This window comes from Myxocyprinus asiaticus, chromosome 14 (genome assembly GCF_019703515.2).
Source record: "Myxocyprinus asiaticus isolate MX2 ecotype Aquarium Trade chromosome 14, UBuf_Myxa_2, whole genome shotgun sequence".
NCBI classification, from domain to species: Eukaryota; Metazoa; Chordata; class Actinopteri; order Cypriniformes; family Catostomidae; genus Myxocyprinus; species Myxocyprinus asiaticus.
In genome coordinates, this window is record NC_059357.1 from 19267716 (window position 1) to 19289168 (window position 21453).

General features: G+C 37.5%; 1 protein-coding gene across 16 annotated transcripts in view; it reads right to left on the reverse strand.

Annotated features, from left to right (window-relative positions):
• The window catches only part of grna (granulin a), a 27413-nt gene continuing 5960 nt past the window's right edge, over positions 1-21453 (reverse strand). For 2 of the 16 annotated variants that reach the window (XM_051716936.1, XM_051716937.1), the window contains exons 8-27: positions 21328-21435; positions 17981-18084; positions 17685-17838; positions 17437-17552; positions 17091-17244; positions 16841-16956; positions 15730-15883; positions 14442-14557; positions 13858-14011; positions 13637-13752; positions 13053-13206; positions 12832-12947; positions 11764-11917; positions 11544-11659; positions 10841-10994; positions 10308-10423; positions 5097-5372; positions 4454-4696; positions 1006-1254; positions 1-719 (exon numbers count right to left, since the gene is read on the reverse strand). In XM_051716936.1, the coding sequence (XP_051572896.1) occupies positions 567-719; positions 1006-1254; positions 4454-4696; positions 5097-5372; positions 10308-10423; positions 10841-10994; positions 11544-11659; positions 11764-11917; positions 12832-12947; positions 13053-13206; positions 13637-13752; positions 13858-14011; positions 14442-14557; positions 15730-15883; positions 16841-16956; positions 17091-17244; positions 17437-17552; positions 17685-17838; positions 17981-18084; positions 21328-21435 (3023 nt within the window). In that variant the 3' untranslated portion in view covers positions 1-566. The remainder of the gene's footprint in view (positions 720-1005; positions 1255-4453; positions 4697-5096; positions 5373-10307; positions 10424-10840; positions 10995-11543; positions 11660-11763; positions 11918-12831; positions 12948-13052; positions 13207-13636; positions 13753-13857; positions 14012-14441; positions 14558-15729; positions 15884-16840; positions 16957-17090; positions 17245-17436; positions 17553-17684; positions 17839-17980; positions 18085-21327; positions 21436-21453) is intronic. The other 14 variants (XM_051716948.1, XM_051716939.1, XM_051716938.1 and 11 more) reach the window with 14 other exon arrangements.

Consider the following 21453-nt stretch of genomic DNA (forward strand, 5'->3'; position numbering starts at 1 on the left):
TAGACAGAGACAATTCTCTTTTATTTTTAATTTCTCTTTCAGAACTGACAAGATTTTGTATGGGCCATATTTTTATTTGAGAATTATATTTCAATCATCTCTCACACAACCCAAACATTGGAACTGTTAAAAACCAGCAAGCATCTAGATCGATAAAGAAGAAAATTACAGAAATCAGTTGTAGGGTTATTTACTTCGATTGTGAAATAGGAATAAGGAAGATTGAGACCTGACCTGCAAATATGGAAGTTACACAGAAAACATGATGCCTTATCTGAAGAGGTTAATTTAAAACATTTCCTTATACAAAGCATCTTAGCCATAATCATAAGATTGCATAATGTCAAGTCTCAAAAATGTAACCTGCAAACCTGGAAACAGATCTAAACCATCTTTTGTTCAGCCCTCATGAAACTTTTCCCTGTAAATAAAAGAATACATTTCTCCCTTTGCAGTAAAATAACTGTCTGATTTTCTCTGATTAGTAATCTGATAAATGTAGCATTAAAAAAATTGACACGGTTAGGAATGTGGGGTGCATCTGAGAGGGACAGACCCAGGTGTTTTCATATAAAAATAGCTTGTTTCTTTTTGGAGAAGAACACCCTCCAGTGTCTCCAGTTGTTCCAGCTGAAGCCTGTGGCTTGGGTACAAACTCCACCTTCACCACATTTGTAGCCGGCAGGGCAGCAGTGTTTCTTATCATCACAGCACACCGCCTAGAGAGAGATAAAAAGGAACGATTAGAGGAAGGCAAAATAGAAGGGTAGGAATAAGAACTGCAGAAAGATAAATATTTCAAAATTTGGCTGCCATTTAAATTTACTAGTCGATAAAGTCAATAAAGCTGAGGTATGACATTGTGCTAATTTCCTCCTTTGATGGTAGAGAACTTCTTTCATTGATTCCCTTCTTTAAAATAAATATATGTCTTCTTAGCACCAGGTGCTAAATGCTAAATAAGAAAACTGGCTTTATTTCTCACTTCTAGGTTTAATTGTTTACCTTGGCAGATGGGCAACAGCCCCAGGATGTTTCAGAGGTTGGACAACATGTCTCACCATCAAGGCAACTATAACTCCCACCACACTGAATGTCCTTTTTTGAGATGGGAGGCTGTGGCTTTGGGCCACCAATGTGGGTGAGTGGGACTGTGTCCATCTGCAGCCAGACGGATTTTACACAGGAGTGACCATGCAAGTCACATTGGTAGCCTTTGGGACAGCAGTGGTCCTGGTCTGGACAACAAATAGCCTATGGCGTACCAGAGGTGTATAATGTATTAGATACAGTATTTGTACAGTTTTGGTCACTAAAAAAATGTCAGAAATTCATTGCAAAGATACAAAATATCAAACCAAGTTGAATCTGCACACAAATGGTGCAAGACATTGTCTTAAAACTAACTTAACTTTTCTGAGCGATTTTTGTAATGACTTTTAACCACCTGGTGTCAAGGTGATTTTTAGTGGATGTATGAATCAGTTCCCCTCAAGTTTACACAGGTTGTCCTAGGGTGTGTCTCAATCAGCTCCCTAGTTCAGTAGTCAGGGCACTAATCAGGGAGTCATTTCTAGGAATGTCCCAATCGCAAAATCGTTCCTGTGCACTGAAACGGGGTTGGACAACAGATCTCCCTAAAAATTCCCAAAATACAATGTAAAAACCAGGAAGCATCATTGCCAACTATGTTCCCTTACCGGAAATGACGTCAGGCCTTCTGAAGTCTCTCAAGTCATTAAAGGTCAAATGCACTTGTAAATATACTATATCAAAAGCTTATTTTCTTTTAAAAAGAGAATGATCTTTCATCCATAATGTTCTTTTAAATATTAGAGTTGTTAGAAAAAGTTTAAAAATATACACTCCTTTTTATATTTATTTATTCATTTGTCATTTATCTGTCATAACAACACGCGTCTTAATATTTACACTGAAAATGCACAATAGTGTAATTTATACAGCAGTGTTGCAGATGAATACCAGTTGCGTTTAAAAGCACAACCTCGTAATCGTGTCGCAGGTCATTGAGTCATTAATGTCCCAGTGTTTAGTGGATCAGTACCCTTGCCAGTGCTCGAATTCGTGTTCGCAATATACTGATTCATGAGATAGGGAGCTGATTGAGACACACTGGTAGCTAGGGTTGGGTACCGGTTCTTGTCCAAAACCAGTTCCATTTAAAAAAAATAACAGAACCATATAATTTCATGATTTTCGGTTCCGTTAACAGTTCCTGTACGTGCAATTTTGCAGCATGAAACACACTGTGCTACCAGTGTTTTTTGATTCCCAAACGAATAACTCTTTTGAGCTGACTCTGTTGAATCTATAAATTGTGAAACATATACATTTACATTTATTCACTTAGCAGATGCTTTATTGCAAAGCGACTTACAAAATGAGGAAGGATACAACATAAGCAATTCATCTTAAGGAGAGCGTAACATGAAAACTGCTGCATTACAAAAGTTAAATTGCATTAGAAAAGTACTAGCCTAGACTGAGATTAAAGTGCAACAAGATTTTTTATTATTATTAATTTGAGTGTATGGTCAAGCGCTCATGAAAAAGTTTAAAACAGAGAGGGAGTCTGCTTCACGGATGGAATTGGAAAGGTCATTCCAAAACATACGGCACTTCTGGTATACTCCGATTCTCAAACTAATGACTCTTATGAGCCAGTTCTTTTTAGTGAATCAAAAACACTTGTGCATCAGTCGGAGTGGTTACTGAATTATTTTTATACTAACGCACAAGTTATGAATATCCAACTCAAAATTAAATAATAAAAGAATAAATGCATGGAATTTTTTATTTAAAATGTAGTTGGGATCAAGTATTGTATTGCATTCATGCCTCTAAAAAGTCTGCAAACACACCTTTAAGAAGAATTGTTTTAAATGTATTTCTGATTTTTAACAGTATTTCAGCTCTGTAGAAACTTAAAATCATCTCATTCCTTGGCATGCAAACTGCAGAGGGCAGTAAATGCAATAAGCATTGCATATTATATTTCCAAAAATTCAATAATTCTTCCTCAAAAGTAGTAAAAGAATCGTTTCTGGAATCGTTTCTGGAACCGTTAAGGAACCGGAATCGTTGAGAGGAATCGGAATTGTTAAATTCCTTATGATTCCCATCCTTAGTCTAAGCAGAGTAACCACTGGAGTAGTTCATCACAGTAACTATTGACACATTTCACTAATGTCTGACAACCAGAAATTGTCAGAATACTTTTGTCTTCCTTTTTTATCTTCTATTTTTATCATTTGGAACCTATCAAACACTTTCTCGAAAAGTGTGCCTATGCTTTCTTTTTTCTCTTCCTTTCTGTTTAAAAGTAATGCAACTTGGTTTGAGATTTTGTTATATAATGCAAAGACATGCATTTTTAAGTGTGGCTTAAGTGTCCAGGGGCCGGCTGCACCAGCTATACGTACGTTACAACTTAGCCTAGTTGTGGTGTAAATGGGCACTAAGTCACAATTTACGCTCTACTAAATATTTGAGCGTTGCACCATTAAATTTAGTTAGAATGTAACCCTACGTATAAACTAAATATTTATGTCAGACTCCGACCAGGAGTAACTGATGGAATGAAAAAGCAGAATGATATTTAATGACATCAATGAGCTCATGTTTTGCCTGACAGGCATCAATCATACATTATGATGTTGACATTTACACTCGTTTACATTTACGAGAAAGAATTTTTTTTTAAGCGGCTCTTCAGCATGAAACCGATCTAACGGGGCAGTTTTCAGAGTGCTTCGCCCGGTGTCAAGTTTCAACACATTCAAAATATATATAGGATATTAAAATTAATAAATGTCTATTTTTCCAGCCTGTTGTATTAGTATTTATTACCCATCATTTATTTTAGATACAGTTCCTATATATTGTTATTTACACAGGGCAAATATACGACTGATCAAATTTACTTTTATTATGTATCGTATTTTAATGTGGATATAATTTATTACAGCTGACAGTTACGTGAGCAAACAAGGTTTGAACATCAACCGTAACAAGATCAAACTGAAGTTCACGGCTTTTTAACACTTCTGTGTACAAATATGAAGACTGCTTATTGGATCAATACAGGTAAACATCATATTATGTGACTACGATTACTTTACGGAGAGCTTACGACCTACTAGTTAAGTCTTACATTAAGAACAGTTGGTGCAGCCAAATTAAGCACTGAATTAGTTACAAACTAACTAGTAGTTACTAAGCCCTTAGTGTGAACTTTATGTCTTAACTTAAGTGAGAACTTACGCACAGCTGGTGCAACCCTACCCAGATATTTTGTGGCCATTTTGTGGTGCATTAAATGTGAATATGCAAATCTTCTGATTAGTAGCCGAAGCTAGTCCACACACGCACATGCAAGCACGCACACACACACACACACACACACATACACTGACAAATACAGTACTCTTACCTCAGGAAGAGGGCAGCAACCCCATTCTCCCGTGGACAGACGGCAACAGGTTGAGCCTGCAAGGCAGCTTGACTGTGCATCACACCTAACAGAACTGAGATCAGAGCTTGGAGCTGGAGTGCTCTGGGCATTAATCTTATTGTACCAAGGAATCACCACTTCTCCCTTTTTGCAGGACACCTGGCTCTCATCACACTCATAGTCAGCTGGACAACAGTGTTCCCCATCCTTGCAACATACAGCCTGAAATGGAGTGAGCAATAGACTTGAATAGATTTGAAGATAGGATATATGGCCAATATGACAATGACAACATGCTCTTTTAACACTGTATTTGTTTAAAAATGGCAACACAACTTGTATATTTAGTGCATATTGTCTAGTCAGTAAGGGCTGTGCTATTCTGTTGCACACACACAAGGAAGTATTTAATCTAGAAATACAGTATATATACACTTATCAAAACAAAGAGCCCACTTAATAGTCAAGCTACAGTTGTGAAACCAGCAAACCCGGCTTGATAAAACTAGTAAAACAGCCGGCAAAATTAGTGTTTACTGTACACTGGTGGATGACAGAGTTAAGGTGATGTTTATCAGGATGAACCATCTTTATTTTCGACATAACTGACAGTCACACTCACTTTAGGCAGTGGGCAGCAGCCCCATTTCTTGGTTTGTGCATTAAGACAGCAAGTAGTATGATCTGGACAGGAAGTATGAGTATCACATGGAACCCTGCCATTGTACTTCCCCTTTTCACCCACTCCATTTTTCACTTCCTTTTGCTGTTCTTGTCTGTGGTCAGGGATTATGTCTGACATAGGCACAGATGTGCTGCTGTTATTACAGTTGATCGTTATAAGGTCACAAGTGGTGCCTTTGGGACAGCAGTGGAATTTATCCTTACAACACACAGCCTGCAGACATAACAATCTGACTGTCAGTTACAGATTGATTTTAATGATGATTTAGCCATACATAGTAAAATGGCTTGATTTTCCAGCCAAATCTATATGCACAGATTAGGTTTTTTATGTTTTTGTAACTAAAAACTTTGACCAGTGATTTCAAACATGGCCCCAAAAATGCAGATCCTTCAGTCTGCCTGTGTATTACTTCAAACAACTGTAAGAAATGTGGTTTACTTTGCTTTTAGAGGGGATTTTTTTTAGTTACTGCAGCTTTCACGCTTTGTTTTCTCTAATCTGAGTATAGTTTAGCCTGGCCAAACCCATCTGTTACAGGACAGAATATAACATTCCAATTCTGCACTATTCTACACCATTTTGCAGTGTATGTTAGTATGTCCACACTGAAAATGCAACAAAAAATAAGTGTATTACGGGTATCCGGATGATGTACTTCTTCAACTGAAATAACGGAATGTGGAATGTCAGACACTTCATGCACTTAGTGCTCACACTTGCCCTACGTAGCTCAAGGAGTGGTTACCTGGCCGCAATGCTGCACTCCAAAAAATATTTTAGCCTATTTTTTAAGATTTACACATTTCAATTTCATAACAAATTTCCATCAAACTTTTATCTTTATATAAAAACAAAAACTTAAAAAATATGTATTTTTTTTATTTTGTTAAATGTTACTCAGTTCAATTTGATGGAAATTAGTTATGAAACTGAAATGCTTAAATGGTAAAAAGTGTGGTCTGACAAAACAATCATAATTAATGGTGAATATGGCAACTACCATAACTTCTGTGAAGACAGCACCTTGCAAATGGGAGTTGAATGTTTTTGCATCATCCCATGCTGTGTGCATACGTACGTTATTTGAGATGTAAAGGCCTATTCACACCAAGACTGAATTTTCTGTGCAAATGTTTGTTCCGGACGAATGCAAATATGCAGTTAAATAAATAATATAGAAGCTATACACACATTCTTTCTTTTTTTAGAATATTTATGTAATGTGCTGATACCTCATATTATATAACATACCTTGTATTTTTTTTCTTAAAGGTGCTGTAAGCGATTTTAGCCATTCTACTTCCAGGAGTTGGATTAGCCACGCCCCCTCTTTCCAAACCCACGGCACTCCAAAGATACCAAAAGTGACGTGCAGAAATGGTTGTTAAAAACAACAGCAGCAAAATAGCACCCTCAACTGACAACTGTTAATAACAACAAGGCTTAAAAATGGCATTAACTCTCAATAATTCGCTGCAACTACACCACTCTAAGAACATGCAAAATGATTGAGAGGTCGAAAGCGTCATTGTCCATGGACACATTTTTGTTTGCTGTTTAAAGAGTCTAGAGCTGTCACAGAGACAGGTGAGATATCTTACAACACTTATGTCAGTAATGTCTCTCAGGGTGTAGGACATTTTTTTGATACCTTTCCATGAAAAAAATGCTTACATCACCTTTAATGTACATTAATGATTATTTATATTACTGTGCCTGTGATATTATCCAGGTATTAAAAATAGCAGTGAGGTTTGGCAACACTCGTAGTTTGGACTAAGCTTGTAGTAAAATATTGCATAAAAAGACTCTTTACATACAATGGCGTAGATTTGGCTTGAATATTTGGGGGGGGGGGGGGTTACAGTGTGAAGGATTTTCATGTTTCCATTGATCATCGTATAAATATGGGGGGGTTGTACTTGCTTGTTTTGATTATTGGGGGGGTTACCTAACACTCCCCCCCCACCCCATCCCACCTGGAATCTATGCCCCTGTTTACATACTACGAGTGTAGACAAACAAATTGCCAAACCTCACTGCTATTTGTATTGCAAGTATAAAATAACATATAAATTATTCCTGTAACGGTGCTCTTTTTCTCACCACGCACAAGAAACTCTGAATTCAATACAAATATGTAATAATCAAATAAAGAAAAAACCATGAGGCAGTGTCTTCTTTTATATTATTTGAAATGTTATGTGTCATATTTTATACTATACCTGTTTTACTTTATGTACATTACTTCACATGTATGTATACAACTGTACTTTGTGTTATATTAGACATGCATTAAAAAAAGAAAAGCTAGGTTTGGGAGTTTGTTTGGAATATACTCGTTGCAAAATACATGCATAAATATAAAGACAAAAGACATTGGACATATGCAACCGTGCTCTTTACTCCTCTCACTCACACAAAAAACAAAAATTCTATATTCCTATAAATGCATCAAAAACATTTATAGTAATAATAAAACATAATAAAACAGTTAAATATATTAATCTCATGCACTGACATCTGAATGCTTAAAGATCAATGCACCAGAATAAATGTCTGTAGAACAGTGTGCCTACTGTACAGGGGTAAAATTGTTTTTCATTGTGTTTGTTTCGGGCATGGTGTGAATAGACCTTTCGTCGGCAGTTCCTCTCACAAAATTTGTCACGAAATTGGTGTGAATAGGCCTTAAGTGTTGGAGGTTGGTTAACGCACTAAAGGTAGCGGTAACACATCGAGTGCATTTGTAATGTCACTTCTGTCAGCTGTAAAACCGTAAATGTTACCATGTAGTAAAAAAAACATTAATATCCAATTTGGGACAATTCTACACATCAAAAATTCATACACTAGATGGCCCAGTTACAACATTTTGCATTGCAGCTATGTGGCTGCCTTTTAGTTGTAAAAACTTGCCTGTGTGCAGAGTAAAAAAACAACAACTTTTTTTTGAGTTTCTATTTAACATTAAAAAAAGAAAGGGTGCTTTCGAGTGTAAATTCCCATTGCCTTTAGGCTGAGCACTTGAAGAACATATTTTTAAATAGTGAAGGAGGGATATCACCATGAGTGACAATAAAATTCAAAATTGAAAACGGAGTGTGTATTTTCTCATTTGGTTACTCGTACACGATTAGATACAGTCATAGGTATACTGTACCTTGGGCATAAGACAGCAGCCCCAATCTTCATCTATGTTCTTACAACAGTTGGATTCAGGACAAAAATGACTAGAGTCACAGTTCACATTCTCAGGTGACCTTTGACCTGCTTTTGAACTAGCAGGCACTTTCTCTGACCAGGGCACAGAGCCTGAATGGTTATCAAATATGCCAGCAGTAAGGTTACATTTCTTACCACGAGGGCAGCATTGGGTGAATAATTAAAAACACAGAGCCGACAGAGAAAATGAACACACATATCATTAGTGTTGCTTTCTAAGACAAGCATCACTTTTATGGCTCATACTTCTGCCAAAAACTTTTGTCCCGCACCCATTGAAAAGCGTATACATATCTAGGAACCAGAATATCATAGAGACTTGATATTCTGGTGAGCACATTCGGCTTGGACCAGTAAGCCAACACCTAGCAACCACACAGAACACCCTAGCAACTTCATATCAATGCACTAGCAATTTACTAGAACACCTCAGCGAGTTTTGCACAGGCAAGTCAAGCACCACTCACATTTTCTTCGGAAAATTGAAAAATGTAGTTAAACTAAATATGCTAATACACTACGGAGGAGGTGATTGCAAGTAGCATATTAGAGCAGAAAGAAGTGCAATTTCCAACTCAAGCTGTTAGATACTGACAACCTCAGTTTCTATTCACTTTCACTGTATGGAAAAAAGAGCAGAATCAACATTCTATAAAACTTCTCCTCCTGTGTTCACAGAATAAAGAAAGTCATAGGGGTTTGGAACGACACAAGGGTGAGTAAATCACAGAATTGTAATTTTTGGGCACCAAAAGCGAGTGTAATGGTGTAATAATCAGACAAGGTTTTTAAGGTGAATGTTAGATGGAGGTTTTAATAAGTAAAACGTACCTCCCTTACCTAAAACTTTAACCTAAACCTAACCAATAGTGTCCTAAAAGCAAATGTGACATGATAAGCACATTTTCTGAAGCAACCACGTCATCTTGTGTCACTTCTATGAAACTCTGGTCTCACGTGTCAGCTTGTGTGCTTGGCTGGGCTTGAGCACTTTATCAGGTGAGCTAGCGTGGAAGCTAATCACTTTAAAATAAGTGTGTAAATGTAGAAGGGTCTGTAATGCAAGTGGTAAAATATATACAGTACTGTGCAAATTTTAGGCACTTGTGAAAAATGTTGCATAGTGAGGATGTCTTCAAAAATAATGCCATAAATAGTTTTATTTATCAATTAACATCATACAAAGTCCAATAAACATAAAAAGCTAAATCAATATTTGGTGTGACCACCTTTGCCTTTAAAACAGCACCAATTCTCCTACGTACACCTGGACACAGTTTTTCTTGGTTGTTGGCAGATAGGATGTTCCAAGATTCTTGGAGAATTCAGCACAGTTCTTCTAACCATTTAGTCTGTCTCAGTTGCTTCTGTCGCTTCATATAATCCCAGACTGACTTGATGTTCAGTGTGGGGCTTTGTGGGGGCAACGCCATCTCTTGTAGAGTGCCCTGTTCTTCTATTATAATCTTTTCTATTTGCAAAAGTAATGTTTGGGAGTCTAAAATGTATTTCTCCTATTGACACACTAAAGCTGAAGATATAAAAAAACATTTTAAGACAAATGTTTTTGTGAAACCTCTTAAGTACCTAAAAAACTTTTGCACAGTATTGTAGTATTGTAAAAATCGTTACACAACAGTGTGTGAGAAATAGAGCAAAGAATAAGTGTTTCTAAAGTCATACTCAGCTGTTGTACTTGTGATTTGTGTGAAAGTTAATAAAACACACAGTTGTTGTAGCGCCTCTAGTGTTAATTTCACCAGGAAACTGCGGCAGAAAACAAGACGCGGTTCGGCGTGTAAAACTCAGTTTGCAAAAATGTAATTATAGTAATGTTCATTCTATGAGACCAGGTAGAAGAGATGTAATGGCTGAGCGAAGTGTCTACTAAAGAGTGAAGTTCCAAGTGAGGAGACATACCTCTGGAAAAGGACAACAGCTCCATTTTCCATCTTTAGTCTTACAGCATGTGGTTTCATCTGGACAGGCCACAATGCCATCACAGGGAACATTAGATTCTGAATCTATAGAAGGTACTGGAAATGATAGAAACAATTAAATAAGTAAAAATTTACTGTTATGTTCTGTGTGTGTGTGTGTGTGTGTGTGTGTGTGTGTGTGTGTGTGTGTGTGTGTGTTTGCGTGTGCGTGTACAGGTTTTACAATCCTTAGTAAAACCTGAGATCACCTACGTTGTGAGGACCAGCCAGCGGTCCTCACAAGGGAAATGGCATATTAAATGTTTTTTTGAAAATGTAAAAATGCAAAAATGTTTCCATGAGGGTTAGGCTCAGGGGTAGAGTTAGGGTTAGGTGATAGAATCTATAGTTTGTACAGTATAAAAATCATTATGTCTATGGGGGGGTCCTCATAAGGATAGCTAAACCAACATGTGTGTGTTTGTGTGTGTAAAAGTAGATTTTTTTGTGTTTGTGCATGCTGGTTTCACCTACCTTGTGTGTCAGCTACTTTCTGACTGCTGATTGGTCGTACTGGCACTTTCTCAAACCAGGGCACAGAGCCTGAAGGGTCGTCACATGTGTCAGCGGTATCGTTACATTTCGTACCATGAGGACAGCAGTGGATGAAATCATCACAACACACAGCCTACAGAAAAAGATAACACACTCATTTACATGATAATGATTGGAGAACACAGCTCTATTGTATATCCTACTGTGAATTAACTAGTGGCCCTGGCAACTCAATTTTAAAATGTATTGCAGTGAACTTCAAGCCAGTGATAGTCAATGTTATGGCACTAAATCTAACCAAATATTGACTTCTAAAGCCACTTTTTGCTGCTCATGCTTTACTCATCTGCCACAATAATGTAATGTGTTGAATTTCTTTATTTGGGGACTTTTCTCAGCAAATACTAATGTATGCAGTCATCATTAATTTGATTGATTAATTAATCAGTGTACCATGAAATGAATTCAATTCAAATTTAGAATCGACTGACATTCCTACTTTATACCAAAACATAACGTTCTACCAGTATTGTTTATCCTTTAAGCGACAATGTCATAGAGAGATGTTATGGCCATGGTACTTAAATGTCATAGAGAGATGTTATGGCCATGGTACTTAACTATGGGGTACAGTGCATTGATCCTGCTGAAGGGTTCATTAGATCCAGGTGTGATAATTTACCTCTGGCAGAGGGCAGCAGGCCCATCCTCCATCTTTAGTCTTACAGCATGTGGCATTATCTGGACAGGCCACAGTGTCATCACAAGGAACATTAGAGTTTGAATCCATAGAAGGCCCTGGAAGTAATCGAATCCATTTAAGAACAACTCAAAGGGTACTAAATTGTTCTGCATGTTTACTTATACAAGTTTACATGTTTGTGCTTGCTGGATTCACCAACCTTGTGTGGCAGCCACTTTCTGACTGCTGATTGGTCTTGCAGACATCTTCTGAAACCAGGGAACAGAGCCCGAGGGGTCCTCACATGTACCAGCAGCAACATTACATTTCTTGCCTTTAGGACAGCAGTGGATGAAATCATCACAACAGACAGCCTATTGAGACAATGAACACACACCTATAACTAAAATCCTTAAACATACTGTATCTGTCCACCGGTAATGTTTATCCTTAAGAGTTCAAACAACAATTTCAATAGCATATTTGCTATTATTTTGCCTTATAACTAAGTTCTCGTAACACAGTGGTTTAAAAGGTGCAAACTTTTTTTATTAGTCAATACAAGTGCTCAAATTAACTTTTTTATTTATATTTTCTTTTTGGATTTTCCCCCTTTTTCCCCCTATTTGGAATGCCCAATTCCCAGTGTGCTTTTTAAGTCCTTGTGGTCGCGTAGTGATTCGCCTCAATCTGGGTGGCGGAGGATGAATCTCAGTTGCCTCCGCTTCTGAGAATGTCAACCTGCGCATCTTATCACATGGCTTGTTGAGCGTGTTGCCTCGGAGACATAGCGCGTGTGGAGGCTTCACGCCATCCACCGCGGCATCCGTGCTCAACTCACCACGCGCCCCACCGAGAACGAACCACATTATAGCGACCATGAGGAGGTTACCCCATGTGACTCTACCCTCCCTAGCAACCGGGCCAATTTGGTTGCTTAGGAGACCAGGCTGGAGTCACTCAGCACACCCTGGGATTCGAACTAGCGAACTCCAGGGGTGGTAGCCAGTGTATTTTACCACTGTGCTACCCAGGCCCCCTTCAAATTAACTTATATTCATTGAGTAATATATTGAATTGGATAACTTTCCTATATCTGCCACTGTCAGTTCCGCAAGAACAAGTAGGTGTACAGGTGTTCCTAATAAAGTGCTCAGTGAGTGTAAGCATGACATTTGGGTTGAGCTATTTTATTCTAGTGGTGGGGACAAAAAAATCAGCCATGGTAAAAGGTGATGGAGACATGTCAACACCCATGTCAGTAACAGAGCCAGTTGTGATGATTTACCTCTGGCATAGGGCAGCAGGCCCATCCTCCATCTTTAGTCTTACAGCATGTGGCATTATCTGGACAGGCCACAGTGTCATCACAAGGAACATTTGAGTTTGAATCCATAGAAGGCACTGGAAATAATCAAATCCATTTTAAGAACAACTCAAAGGGTACTAAATTGGTCTGCATGTTTGTTTATACAAGTTCGTGTGTTTGTGCTTCCTGGATTCACCAACCTTGTGTGGCAGCCACTTTCTGACTGCTGACTGGTCTCGCAGACACCTTCTCAAACCAGGGAACAGAGCCTGAGGGGTCCTCACATGTACTAGCAGCAATGTTACATTTCTTGCCATTAGGACAGCAGTGGATGAAATCATCACAACAGACAGCCTATTGAGACAATGAACACACACCTATAACTAAAAACCTTTAACATATCTGTCCACCAGTAATGTTGATCCTTAAGTGTTCAAACAACAATTTCAAATGCACATTTTTGCTATTTGCTATTCTTTGCATTAAAACTAAGTTCTCATTACACAGTGATTTAAGGGAACAATCTTTTTATATTAATAAATCCAAGTGCTCAAATGAACTTTAAATATATATTTAATTGGATAACTTTCCTATATCTGCCACTGTCAGTCCCAGGATTTAGTAGTTTAGTGTAAAGATGCATGAATCTAAAATCTAAAATATAAGCATGACATATGGGTCAAGCTATTTTATACAAGTGGTGGCGACAAAATCAGCCATGTCAAAAGGTGGTGGAGACATGTCCACACCTATATCAGTAACAGATCCATTTGTGATGATTTACCTCTGGCAGAGGGCAGCAGGCCCATCCTCCATCTTTAGTCTTACAGCATGTGGCATTATCTGGACAGGCCACAGTGTCATCACAAGGAACATTAGAGTTTGAATCCATAGAAGGCACTGGAAATAATCGAATCCATTTTAAGAACAACTCAAAGGGTACTAAATTGTTCTGCATGTTTGTTTATACAAGTTCGTGTGTTTGTGCTTCCTGGATTCACCAACCTTGTGTGGCAGCCACTTTCTGACTGCTGACTGGTCTCGCAGACACCTTCTCAAACCAGGGAACAGAGCCTGAGGGGTCCTCACATGTACCAGCAGCAACGTTACATTTCTTGCCATTAGGACAGCAGTGGATGAAATCATCACAACAGACAGCCTATTGAGACAATGAACACACACCTATAACTAAAAACCTTTAACATATCTGTCCACAAGTAATGTTGATCCTTAAGTGTTCAAACAACAATTTCAAATGCACATTTTTGCTATTTGGTATTCTTTGCATTAAAACTAAGTTCTCATTACACAGTGATTTAAGGGAACAATCTTTTTATATTAATAAATCCAAGTGCTCAAATGAACTTTAAATATATATTTAATTGGATAACTTTCCTATATCTGCCACTGTCAGTCCCAGAATTTAATAGTTTAGTGTAAAGCTGCATGAATCTAAAATCTAAAATATAAGCATGACATATGGGTCAAGCTATTTTATTCAAGTGGTGGGGACAAAATCAGCCATGTCAAAAGGTGGTGGAGACATGTCCACACCTATATCAGTAACAGATCCATTTGTGATGATTTACCTCTAGCAGAGGGCAGCAGGCCCATCCTCCATCTTTAGTCTTACAGCATGTGGTATTATCTGGACAGGCCGCAGTGTCATCACAGGGAACATCAGAGTTGGAATCCATAGAAGGCACTGGAAATGATAGAAACAGTTTAAGTACAAGTCAAAGTAAAAGGGTGCTAATTTGTTCTGCATGTGTTTGTACAAGTTTATGTGTTTGTGCATGCTGGATTCAACATGACCACAGAGAAAATTGACATGCTGCTGCCAAAAGTTAATATACTCTGAAATTGACCCTATTCTACAGAAATACAAAAATAAATAAGTAAATACTTACATTTTTTTAATCAAACTGATTACATGATGTGCTGATGAATTCAATTGAATTTATCACATACAGTATATCAATAATTACTGTAAAAGCTCTCAAATAAATTAAATTTAGCGGCCTCTTTAATAATTAAAAAACATTATATATACAATAATACATTGCATTATTATGGGAGCACAAAAGTAATGCATTGATTAGACAATACAAAAAAGCTTTTTAAAGTCAATTTATTGTTGTTGTTTTTTTTATTTCCATATTTTTGCACATAAGTGTATTATTGGCCTACTCTAGATAGCAATCCATTTTGCAATTTAATTCTTAAATCTCTCACAGGACATGTTCTGTTTGTGCTATTTAAAATGTTTGACTAAATAAAATAAATGCCTTAAGAGCAGTTTAAGATGAAAGTATTTTTAAACTTTGGAAAAACATGTCTTAAGATCCCTGTATTCTGTTGTGCTTTATCCAGCTGCATTTGAATGCAAAAGCATCATCTGTGAAAGGCTGTACTGCCTGCTCTTCAGAGCCACATCTTTGCTGCTGCTCTTGAAGAAGTGCATTGCCAGTCCAGCCCCAGGCTGAGGCTGACTGCCCATTACTGCCCTTGATTTGCCAAAACATCAAGGTGATACTTCAAGCTTGAATTGCTCCAATAGTAGTGGAATTCCTTGATACGGAATATACGCATGGTTAAGTGGCATGATTAAGCTGTATTTTTTTAAAACATTATTTTTTTTACATTATCGCACTAAATTAAGGCGCTAAATCAACAGCCTTATTGCTAATTAATACTACAACTTGCTCTTGGTGCCACCCTGTGGACATTTCTCCCAGAAACTTCCAACACTTCCACCTTCGGTGATTTGGGGGCAGTGTTTCAAATTTTGGGAAGCACAGACCGATTTCAGTAGCAGAACTTTTGACTTACTGTCACAGAATTCACAGTGTTATCAGTCTGGCTGGATTCACCTACCTTGTGTGTCAACCACTTTCTGACTGCTGATTAGTCGCACAGACACCTTCTCAAACCAGGGCACAGAGCCTGAAGGGTCGTCACATGACCCAGCAGCAACATTACATGTCTTACCATGAGGACAGCAGTGGATGAAATCATCACAACAGACAGCCTACAGAGAAAATGAACACACACCTATAACTAAAATCCTTAAAAATACTGTATCTGTCCACCGGTAATGTTTATCCTTAAGAGTTCAAACAACAATTTCAATAGCACATTTTTGTTATTTGCTATTATTTTGCCTTAAAACTAAGTTCTTGTTACATAGTAATTTAAAGGGAGCAGTCTTTTTTTTATTAATTAATACAAGTGCTCAAATGAACTTATTAACTTCATTGATTGAGTAATATATAATTAATTGGATAATATTCCTATATCTGTCACTGTCAGTCCAGGGATTTAGTAGTTCTGTGTAAAAATGCATGAATGAGCATATCAAATATACACTCACTGAGCACTTTATTAGGAACACTATAGTCCTAATAATGTGCCCGATGTGGTCTTCTGCTGTTGTAGCCCATCCACCTCAAGGTTTGACGTGTTGTGCATTCTGAGATGCTCTTCTGCTCTCTGCAATTGTACAGAGTGGTTAGCTGAGTTACTGTAGCCTTGCTGTCAGCTCAAACCAGTTTGGCCATTCTCTGTTGACCTCTCTTGTTTTTGGCACCATTCTGAGTAAACTCTAGAGACTGTTGTGCGTGAAAATCCCAGGAGATCAGCAGTAACAGAAATACTCAAACCAGCCACCAAAAATCATTTCATGGTCGAAATCACTGAAATCACATTTTTTACCCATTCTGATGTTTGATGTGAACATTAACTGAAGCTCCTGATCCGTATCTGTATGATTTTATGCACTGCACTGCTGCCACACGATTGACTGATTAGATAATCGCAAGAATATGTAGGTATACAGGTGTTCCTAATAAAGTGCCCAGTGAGTGTAAGCATGACATTTGGGTCGAGCTATTTTATTCTAGTGGTGGGGACAAAATCAGCCATGGCAAAAGGTGGTGGAGACATGTCCACACCTATGTCAGTAACAGATCCAGATGAGATGATTTACCTCTGGCAGAGGGCAGCAGGCCCATCCTCCATCTTTAGTCTTACAGCATGTGGTATTATCTGGACAGGCCACAGTGTCATCACAAGGAACATTATAGTTTGAATCCATAGAAGGCACTGGAAATTATAGAAACGGTTTAAGAACAAGTGCAAGGACAGTTTTATGTTGTATGTGTATATGTGCATGTGTAAAAAAGTAAAAATGTTTGATTGGATTCTGTTCTTTGTAAATGGTATGTCTGTTGACCTACTCTGTGTGTCAGTCACATTCTGACTGCTGATTGGCCGCACAGGCATCTGCTCCAACCAGGGCACAGAACATGAAGGGTCCTCGCATGTCCCAGCAGCAACATTACATTTCTTACCATTAGGACAGCAGTGGATGAAATCATCGCAACATACAGCCTGCAGAAAAATATTATAACATTTGTGTAATAATCCAAGGTACTTTAAAGAATACATTTGTAACATCTCGATACCATGTCCAAAATTTCTAGAATACCATGGCGTTTTTTGGTACTTTTTTGTTAGTAAACTTTCCCAAAAATAACATAAATTGATTCTGCTGAAGTAATAAATCCAGATGTGATGATTTACCTCTGGCAGAGGACAGCAGGCCCATCCTCCTTCTTTAGTTTTACAGCATGTGGTATTATCTGGACAGGCCGTAGTGTCATTACAGGGAATATCATTGTTGGAATATACAGAAGGCACTGGAAATGATAGAAACAAAAAGTTGTGTTATATTGTGTGGAATTGTAAATACAAGTATTTATGTGTGTGGATTCATGAGTCTTGTGTGCACTTGATGCACTGCTTTGCATATGGAGTATCTGTTTAAATACCTTGTGTGGCAGCTACTTTCTGATTGCTGATTGGTCGCACAGACACTTTCTCAAACCAGGGCACAGAGCCTGAAGGGTCGTCACATGTGTCAGCGGTAATGTTACATTTCGTACCATGAGGACAGCAGTGGATAAAATCATCACAACACACAGCCTATAGAGACAATTAACACACACTTGAACTTAAACTTAAAACCAAAACATAAGGATTAGTTATTTGGGAATCGGGATAATGGTCAGATGGGCTACTTGTTGTCAATGGGGTACAGTGCAATGATCCTGCTTAAGAGATTTACCTCTGGCAGAGGACAGCAGGCCCATCCTCCATCTTTAGTCTTACAGCATGTGGTATTATCTGGACAGGCCACAGTGTCATCACAAGGAACATTAAAGTTTGAATCTATAGAAGCACAGAAGATAATAGAAACTGTTTAAGAACATATGTTGTAGGCCCTATTCAATATTTTATATATTATCTATATTAAAGTACTACACAATGGTACAGCACAGTGAAAGAGCTCAATGCAATTAGGGCCACATTATGGTACCACTTGACTTGCACATTTTTTGTCATGTGTTGCCGTATTTCCTTTTGAAACAGGAAGTTTGGGCAGGACATAAATCAACATGATCATCCCTTTTTTTAAATAGCCAATAGGCTTTAGTTACATTATAGCCATGAATCATAATTTGATACTTGCTAGTTGGTTACAGGTGTTAAAGGAATAGTTCACCCAAAAAGGAAAATTCTCTCATCATTTACTCACCCTCATGCCATCCCTTGTGAGTATGAATTTATTTCTTCTGTAGAACACAAACAAAGATTTTTAGAAGAATATTTCAGCTCTATAGGTCTATACAATGCAAGTCAATGGTGACCAGATCTTGAAAGGTCCAAAAAGCATAAAGGCAATATAAAAGTAATCCATAAGAATCCAGTGGTTTAATCCATATCTTCAGAAGTGATATGATAGGTGTGGATGAGAAACAGATTAATATTTAAAGGTGCTGTAAGCAATTTTTTCATGGAAAGGTATAAAATAAATGTCCTACTCCCTGAAAGATATTACTGAAATAGGTTTCATGCATTATCTCACCATTCTCTGTGACAGCTCTAGACTTTGTAAACAGCAAACAAAAATGTGTCCACGTCCTGTCAATAATTTTGTGTGTTCTCATATTTTTGTAGTTGCAGAAAATTATTGAGGCTTAAAGTCATATTCTGATTTATAATTTATCAGTTGGGGGTGCTATTTCGCTACTGTTGTGTTTGACAAGAATATGCTTTGTGGTGGTCTAAAAAGTATCGCTGCTGTGTTTTGGAAAGAGAGGGCATGGCTAAATCATGGTTTTAGAATGGCCAAAATCACTTACAGCACCTTTAAGTCCTTTTTTACTGTAAATCTCCACTTTCACTGAGTTAAAGTGAAAGTAGAGATTTATAGTAAAAAAGGATTTAAATATTGATCTGTTTCTCATCCAAAGCGACTCCACTGGAGTTGAATGGATTACTTTTGTCTTAATGTGATTTTTGGAGCTTCAAAGTCTAGTCAACATTCACTTGCATTGAAAGGACCTAAAGAGCTGAAATATTTTTCTAAAAATCTTCGTTTGTGTTCAGCTGAAGAAAGAAAGCCATATTCACCTGGGATGGCATGAGGGTGAGCAAATGATGAAAAAATTTTCATTTTTGGTTGAACTATCCCTTTAACAGGGGGAGGGACATTCTCATTTGAATGGACAACATTTTATCTAGTGCAGGAGTCATCCATATTTTGGTCTGTTTTTCCTGGAAGTGAAAGACGGTAAATTTTAAATGCATTATATGCAGGGGTGGATTATGACTAGCAAGGGCCCCGGAGCCAGTTTTCTTTTAGGGCCCCAATGGTCCAATTATCTAGCTGAGATCCACACAAAATCAATTGATTTAATTCCCTTTGAATACCTGTTCTTTCATTTACAATCAGATTTATTCAAACACATCATGGATGTGGTAAAGTTCGCTGAACTGTTCTTAAAGAGACAGTACCATTTTAACGTTTGTTATACATAATGCAAACTCAATGCAAATACTTGTAAATAATACAGATTACAAAAAACAAGAATGTGTATTAAATGTGTACGTGTGCATATATTTAAAGGGGCAATAATACATTATGAAATATTTTAACTTAATAAAACACTTTAAATATTGAAGAATTTAACAAACAGGCACCTATAGTATCTATGCATGGCTTTGGTGAAACATGGCAAAGAGTTCAGGCAATTCTGGCTCGCACTGCCATATCTTTTCTAACTCATCTGAATTATGGTGGGTTCCATTTAGAAGTGATCATCCCTAAACCCTATTTCCTTCAAATACTTTACCCTCCATTGTGAGAGCTTCGAAGTGCTGAAAGGTTTGGGGCTCAAAAATAGTGGACATTTGATCATTTTATTGTAAATTCCTGTTGGAAAGACCTTACAGCTTGGCTACCATTATTATTCTCCTATCAAAAAAGCCCTGTGAAGTCATCATTTAAGCTAAAATCCCCTAGACTACATTACATTGACAGAATGTTCAAATAAGCTAAAAGTCTGTTTTTGAATGTTTGTTATTTAAAACTTCAGCTGTCAAAACTTACACACAAGCCCTTTAATCTGCTGTAAGACTCTTCTTTCTTTCTTTCTTTCGCTTACTGTAACACCTGTAAACATTTCTAACTTGAAGCATTTAAAAGTTTTTGTCAAACCAACATTATAGTCTGTATCAACAAACTGTACGTGTCTAGTTTAATCAGACTTTTGTACCACACAAAATAAAAGAATCAATGTCTACTTTTTCCCCAACCACCTAAGCCAAGTTATTTTTTTTAATAAATGTTTTTGTCCAACAGCACTTTTCAAACAAAGCATAAAGCTGAACCATATAAAGCCTAACATATTAAATAATAGTCAGAATTGTTTTTTTTAAAACCTAATTAGAATGATTTTTCTATAAAATAATGAAACTGTAAGCAAGCAAATATTGCTTTAATTCAATAAATACTAATTTTGAAATATCAATAACAATATAAATGTTATTGTTAATTTTACTTGATCAAAATCAGCTAAATTTTCACATCAAAAAGACGAGTGCATCACAACATGAAGGTTGCCATTTTGGAAATTATATTACAAGGTCTTCTACTTCCAGAAAAGCATGGAAACTTTCACCAGGAGGCCATAGACATCTAGTGCATTGCATACAACCAGGTTTTCTGCAAAGTTTTGATCATGTTGATGGTGTAGCAAAGTCGTGTATCAAATATGATACGCGCTGCATTATAGGTTTAAAGAGGGCTCAAAAATGTAATTAGAAAAAAGAAGGCAAAAGGGTCCTATAAGAGGACTAGGGACCCTCATATTCACAGGGCCCTATTAATGGGGCCTTTTGTAAGCTGTGGGGCTCACATATTCAAGTGAATATAAACATTTGTTTTCAAAGTTGATGGGCCGCAAGACCTTGCAGCTCAGGGCCCCTCCGGGCCCCTGGGATAAACCTATGGTTATATGTTAAAAGAGAGGACCCTTGCACATAGATGACCTTAAAGTTATTAGACATGGACTAAAAGTCACAAAACGACAAAAGTAAGTCACTAACTATTTACAAATATCCACATACTCTCTGAGAATGCATTGGATGGTGTAGTCATTTGGTTGAGGGCAGTAGTGATTTGTCCATTTGTAGTGGGTTCACCTTCAGTGGTCCTTTCTGGAGTAACAGCTACAGCTGATGAGAATGAGAGAC